Raw genomic sequence first — 7,320 nt, forward strand, 5'->3', positions numbered from 1 at the left:
ACTTACATATTGCATGCTGTACATATATGAACATATTATTCTTCACATTTCCTCCATTACAATTCTACCATTTGAAGCAAAGGTTTTAATTGAGGGTTGCAACACTGTGTACATGCTGTCTTTTTTTTTTAACAACAGTCTATATACATCTGGGAACTAAGGAAACTGGAGTTTTCAGAGAAGAACTTCATCCCATGTGTGTCTGATACAGGATTTTAGTCATATTTTTCATTTTATAATGTGGTAAAATGTTTTCAATTGGTTAATGGTCTGGACTGCAGACAGGCCAATTCAGCATCTGGACTACTACAAAGTCATGCTGTTATGATATGCCTTACAGCATTAATCATATCTTTTAAGATGTGCAATCTGTCCATTCTATAGGCACTATTGCACCCCATACCATCAGGGATGCATCTTCCCTTTAATCTGAAAAATGTAATGTCATCTGACCAAAGAACAGTTTTTCACTTTGCCTCAGTGTATTATAAATGAGCTTTGGCCCAGAGAAGAGGGTAAAGTTTCTAGATCATGTTCACATATGGATTCTTCCTTTCCTAATAAAGCTTTAAAATGTATTTGTGAATAACAATGACACAGCAAACTGTGCTTATAGAAAATGATTTTTGCAGGTGTTTCAGAGCCTGCTTCATTGCCTCACTTTAAATAAGTACAAAGATATATTGCAAAAACAATGTAAAAAAAAAAAAATTTATAGTACAATAGAGTTCGATGCCTAATACAGATATTAACGCTATAGGCAACGCAGATATACGCTTGTAATATCAATGAGCACACACAAAGTGACACAAAGTTGTTTCTTAGTTTTTAAAAATTATTCCAATTTCTGTCAGGATATTATGTAGGTGAGTCAATTTGTTGGAAAAAAAGGCCAAACTCTGCTCATAGGCTTCAGTTCGGTTAAAAATAAAAGTTATAAAATCTGAATATAAACTCTGAAAATATAAAAGCTGCCAACTGTATTAATGCATATACATTTTTATTTGATTCAAAATGACATTCTATCCTTTGTATTGAACTTTTTTTTATTTTATATGTAACTTTTTTTCATTTGTCACTAGACTACACAAACCCAACCATTGTAGTATTTATTAAAAGCACTTTTACTTTACCATTTTAAAACATTGAAATCATAATATATATGGCATACCTTTTGTAACTATACAACAGCAAATATATATTATAAAACATAAAATATTTTAATGTGTTGGGGTTATGTAACTAGTCTACGTTGTACATTTTTATTTTAAAATATAATTATATATTAAAATATTTTTTAAAACGTTTAAGTCTCCTACTTAATATTTACATAATATTCTTAACAAAATATAATCTCTAGGCACATTAAACATTAAAAAACTAGTTCTACACGATAGTCTGTAAACATGACACATGGCTCTGCATTAAGACAAAGAAATGCTCAATCATTTATATATATGAAAGAAAAAATTCACATTCTTTTAAAAATAAAAAATATAATTATAACAGAACAAACATTATTGTCATTATTATTATTATTGTGTTTATTAATAATAATAATAATAATAATAATAATAGCATGTGCAAACACAAAAGCATGAGGGCACAAAAAGTTCGATTACGTCGATCCGATACATTTTCGGTACTCCTGTTTGATGCAGCTAAATACAGTATCATAAAAGTGTCTGCCTGGTGCCATTAGATCTGTAACCACCTCACTGTGGTTCATGTTTGGCAGCACATACAGGGTGGCAGTGACGGAGAGTGAAGTGAGGAGCTCACAGAGTCGTACTGACGACTCCACGGGAACTATGATGTCATTAGTGCCATGGATTAATCCTACTGGAGGAAGTCTGTAAGAAAACACAGGGAGTCAGGATCAGTGTGACACATCATCAGAATCAGAATACTTTATTAAGGGAAATAAAGTTGGGGATAATAATAATAATAATAATAATAGGGAAATTGTTTTGTTGCAGGGATTCTGATCAGCTGGGTTTCCTATTAGCAGTTTAGTTAAAGTGAATAAGAAATTCATTCATTCATTAACAGTAGTCTGTTATTTACAATTATGATGCAGATACCAATTTTTCCTATACTGAAATATGAATATGGGCTGATACCAAAATCCTTCAAATATTATTAAGCTTAATTAAACTTTGACAGGAAAATCACATACTATGTATATGAAAAGTATAAAAACTAAATTAAATAAACTATATATCGGAGAAATATGAATTGAAGAAATCAAACATTCAAACATTTGTTCTTTATACTTTTTTTATTTGAATTTGATTTCTTTGATCATATTTCTCAGATTTTCATTAATTGGCTAATATTCGCACCATACTGATTCTGAGTATCCTGGTTATCATGATCATCTCCACACAAACTATTGATGAGTAGTTTAACAAAACTGTTCCCACCATCCAGTCATTAAAGCTGCTCATACAGTGTAGATAAAAAGTCTACACACCCCTGATAAAGGTATTTTGTAATTGAAAATGTGACCTTGTTATTACCTGTGTCATTTGTTTTTCACTTGTGTAACACAGCAACCAAAAAAAAACCCCAAAAAAGCGCAATGTTAACTGAACACACTTGTTAAATACCTGTCTATCTGGTCCTTATTCAGCTTCCTGATTCGAGCTGTAGGCGAATAGTAGTCAAAGTTCTCTGTTCCGTCCATGGCTTTGTGCATGGCGGAGATGTATTCGACGGCTCGCGTCTTCTCGTGTTCGTAATGGTCTGTTATATTGTACACGCCACTCAAACCTGCACGACAACCAGTGTGTTTTGTGTGAGGACATGAAGCAGGCACGGAGTGCAGATCTTCATTAATGAGCTACAAACAAGAACGTGTTTACCTATGATGCCTTTAATCGAGTTGATCATTTCTTTCTGTTTGTTTGGCTCGATGAACAGCGACTCTGCACCTTCCAGTAGAAACACTGTGGTCAGTATGCACAGATGAGCTCCTGCCGAGTGGCCGATTAACACAATATTATCCTACGTGACAGGGCGAAACAAAATGCAGTCAAAGGAACATTTATCATGCAAGAAATCAAGATGAAGGTTAATGTTTGCATTATGTGCTTTTTAAACATCCCATTCCACATTTAGTCCCCATTCGCTCTTATAATTCCCTCCATTGCCCTGGGAAGATGTTCCACTACATTTGTGTTCACCAGGGTGTTAGTAAAGTCTGGTACTGATGTAGGGTGCAGTCAGTGTTCATCCTTCACACTTGCATTCATCCTAAAGGTGCTCTGTAGGGTTGAGATCAGAGTTCAATAACAGGCCACCCAAGATCTCCCACTCCAAACTATGTAAACCGTATCTTCATGGAGTTTGCTTGGTGCACAGGGACACTGCCATGCTGGAACAGGATTGGGTTTTCAAGTGAATGCAAAAATTGATTATGAACGCATCCAAAGACGTCCTGTACAATTGTGTGCCTCTAGATTTGTGGTAAATGTTATGGCAGAGAAGGTCAGGTGTCCATATATTGTACTTCCTGTTTAAAGACTTGTAAATAGGATATTTAACAGATGTCCTTATCCAGAGCAACCAACATTTATGTCATTCATACAACTGAGCAGCTGTGGGGTTAAGGGCCTTGCTCAGGGGCCCAGGAGTGGCGGCTTACTGTGGCTGAGATTTGAACTCGACAACTTCGGATCCATAATCCAATGCCTTAACCACTAAGCTACCACCTTTTTAGTACTAGTTACAAAAGGTACTTTGGTACTAAAAATCCATAGGGCAACCTGGAATTCTGAGGCCCTATATGCAAAATTGTTTACATGAATAAATTGATAGCGTAATGTATAGAGTGATGCTTGAGATCATTCTAAATTCATTCAAAAACTACCTACTTATCATTCTTTTTAAATAGCATTCTTATTGACCGACTCATTAAAACCTCTAAACACTAAACAGCTCACTGGAGCAATTCACGTGTTCAGTCTAATCAGATATAATTGAATATCTCATTTGCATTTCTGATAGTATTTTAGTTATTGTTGTCCAACAGCTAGCAGTAAGATAAACATCAATTTTAATAATGCAAACACTGCAACATAATGAGGGATGTGTTTTGTATTTTAAAAACAGTTACTAAAACAAACATGTACTATACATTTATATTCAGGTGACAAATTAAAGGAAAATTCGTGCCAATGTTACACTGCTGAAACCTTTTGCTGGCATGGTTTAAGTCCACATCGATCCCATGATGAAATGCTTCTTTCCTAGGGGACTAGTCTCTTTCAGAATGACTGCCACCTTCCACAGGGTATTAAAGGCTCACTGAATGGTTTGATGAGGTGGTAAAGATGTAAAGCACTTGAATTCACAGACTCTAGATCTTTAAACACCTGTGAGAAATTTTGGAGCAACCTTATTCCACCACTATTATCAAAATACTATCTGAAGCACAGTAATCCCTTGTTTATAAACGGAAAAAAAGCAATAAAGTGACACCACCACTTTTTTATGTATACATTACTTCTTCTTCTTCTTCTGGCTTCTTCCATTGGGGGTCACCACAGCAGATCATTCATCTCCATCCCCCCTGTCCTCTACATCTGCCTTTTTCAAACCAACTACCTGCATGTCTTCCCTCACCACATTCATAAACCATTTTATGTATACAGTACTGTACCGTATTTACATTTAAAAAATTTTTATTATATTTTTATTCATACATTGCATTATTTCAACATAAAACTCCATAAAAAACAATTCCCCATACGTTTTTTTTGGTCTATCCTGCTATCCGTGGAGAGCCTGGGAAAATCAGCCAGACAAATTAGTTATGTGGCGAATGTGATTCCACGATAAACAGAACCACGGTAAAGCGGGGGAATTACTGTATTTCTGAAGAATGGCGTTCGTTATTCCAGTACAGATTAATATACATTCTTTATTAGGGCAGTTGTTCTTGTTGCTCATGGTGGCTGATGGTGGCCTCACGCATTATAACAATTCATATTGTATTTTCATTTAATTGGTCACCTGACTCTGTCTCACAAGATTACTTACTTTGTCAAGACCGAAAGAATGTCCATTCTCTCTCACCCACATCAGACTGTCACTTATGTCCTGAACCATTTTTGATACGTTCCCCTGTAAGTTAACACATTAAACAGCATGAACCCCATAACCTAGATGAAGCATAGATAGAAAAGCAGTAGGCTATGCTCTTTACATGATTAAAATACCACAAAATAAAAAGCACACCTTTGGATAAATGGAATAATCAGGACAAATCACTGAAGCATTAAGTTCTTTAGCCATTTGTAGAGCAAGTAGACAGTACATGGATCTCTCTCCTGAGCCCCAGGCTCCTCCATAGACAAACACTACTACTGGGACAAGCTCTGTTTCTGACTGGCCCAATCTTGGAGAATGGTACAAGTCTAATTTGTTACCACTGTGACCAAAGGGAATGTCCTGTAAACATAGAAACGTGTGAGAGAGTGTAAGACAGCTTCTGACTTTCAGATCTACTGAAGCAAGACGTCTCAGTATCGTAATTGACGCTGTTGAACGAACTAAACAAAGTTTTCCATCATGTCTTTTCTTTTGCTATGCCTAGATAAAAACTGGAAAAAGAGGTGACTCACTTTCACACAGTGCTGACTACTGGTTTTCTTGTACCACACTTTCCACTGGAAGTATAACTTGCTGTACTGCAGATACTTCATCATTTCCAGCACTGCCCTCGTCACTCGGTAGATTCGCCTTCAGCAGAATATTAAGATTTGATATAGAATTTCTGTAGTGTTTTAAATATCTACATCGTAAAATAAGCTTCAAAAGAATTTTTACTCTTTAAGTAAACCTACCAGGGTTTAAGAGCCTCTGTGTATTTTTTGTACCCGGGTTTATCAGGCCATCCATAGAACCACTGGGCGATAAGCGAGATACTGTAAGGAAGAGCTACAAATATTGCAGCAGCTGCAACAGGAAGCCTCATATTGTACTTAATCCCCATCCTGGAAACAAATCACATGATTAGACTTTTCTATACTGATGTATGTTTACTGTTATGGTTTTTTTAACTTTTTTTTCTCAAATGTGCAACTGGAAGCTTCTGTCAACAAATTTCCTTTAAGTCACCAAATTCCACATACTCAGCAATTTTGATTCTGACCCTGACTGGAGTTATATTGGAAATGTTTTAATACTTTATACCGTATACACCGTTGTCAAATATATAAATCTAGTTGATGAAATGAGGTGTGTATGGTGGATGTCTACGATTATTTCTAACTCAATTCAAACTCAAACTTTGTGTTCTTATCACTACACTAAAGAGAGAGAGAGGAAAAGGAGAAGTTGTTCAAGTACCAACTGAAATGTACAAATGTTACACCACAAGTGACGAAGAGGAACTCGTTTTACAGATGTTGATTATATTAAACTAAAATAGAAAATTGTTTGACAAAATGTACAATATATAGTTCTGTTATGATAAATAATGTTGATAATTCCAGATCTGTTGTGGTATAAAAATAATAAAACACATACTGTTCCATAGAAATAATAAGTTCCTATGTGATAAAGGCAAAAGAGTTTGGAATCACTGATTGTTTTCCGATTACAGCGTGCCCTAATGTGTTTTATTCCTTACATATAATGTTATTACAATAGTAAGAATTATTTTCACTATTATAATAAAAGACATGTTTCCCAAAAGGCATTGGAAAGCATGTGACGTCACTTACATGTTGTAGAGTGAAGCTCCAGAGTCCTTAGATTCAAAATGCATAAAGAACTCACTGAGACACAATAACAGTGCAGTCACCAGTGTGATCTTCAGGTGTTTCTCAGTGTGTGGTGCAGCAGAGCACTTAGTCAGAGTGACTTAGTTTCCTATGCACGTGTGTTTAAATCAACAGGAAATAAAGGTGCGTGTAAACATCTCACCACAAAACGGCAAACTCGTCTGTGAGCCAAACCGGAAGATGGACATCTAATCAACTGTAACTGTTGGTTTTAAGAGTGGATTTAATTCATATTATTTAGTAGAATAGAGTAAGAAAGTCTGACATTCAGCTGAGCGACACTACACTTCCGCATCGTGACGTAGAAGCATTCCTCCTTCCTATTGGTTGCTTTTGGAAACGGCGGGGCTGAACGTTCAAAGAAACGCCCATGTTTCTGTGCGTGTATGTGTGTATGTGTGTGTGTGTGTGTGTGTGTGTGTGTGTGTGTGTGTGTGTGCTCGCGCGTGTAGCGATGTAGTGATGAAAACATACTGCACTGCAAACATACATGTAGTTTAGGATTTGTATTAATTTGGATTACAGC

At 35.8% G+C, this 7,320-nt stretch overlaps 1 protein-coding gene across 3 annotated transcripts; it reads right to left on the reverse strand.

Moving 5' to 3' along the window:
• Positions 1-983: 983 nt before the first annotated feature.
• Positions 984-7,108, reverse strand: si:dkey-193c22.1 (uncharacterized protein LOC567837 homolog). Of its 3 annotated transcripts, none has more exons than XM_046841154.1 (9): positions 6,937-7,108; positions 6,735-6,788; positions 5,853-6,002; positions 5,631-5,748; positions 5,245-5,457; positions 5,047-5,130; positions 2,868-3,009; positions 2,613-2,775; positions 984-1,853 (listed from the first exon to the last, which is right to left on the reverse strand). In XM_046841154.1, exons 2-9 carry the CDS (start codon positions 6,776-6,778, stop codon positions 1,619-1,621), a joined length of 1,149 nt encoding a protein of 382 aa, XP_046697110.1. In that variant the 5' UTR covers positions 6,779-6,788; positions 6,937-7,108; the 3' UTR covers positions 984-1,618. The 3 variants fall into 3 exon arrangements, with proteins under 3 accessions (XP_046697110.1, XP_046697111.1, XP_046697112.1); XM_046841155.1 differs by having other exon boundaries at positions 6,735-6,760; positions 6,937-7,107; XM_046841156.1 differs by lacking the exon at positions 6,735-6,788 and having other exon boundaries at positions 6,937-7,107.
• Between the last annotated feature and the right edge of the window lie 212 nt (positions 7,109-7,320).

This window comes from Silurus meridionalis, chromosome 27, assembly GCF_014805685.1.
Source record: "Silurus meridionalis isolate SWU-2019-XX chromosome 27, ASM1480568v1, whole genome shotgun sequence".
Taxonomy (NCBI): Eukaryota; Metazoa; Chordata; class Actinopteri; order Siluriformes; family Siluridae; genus Silurus; species Silurus meridionalis.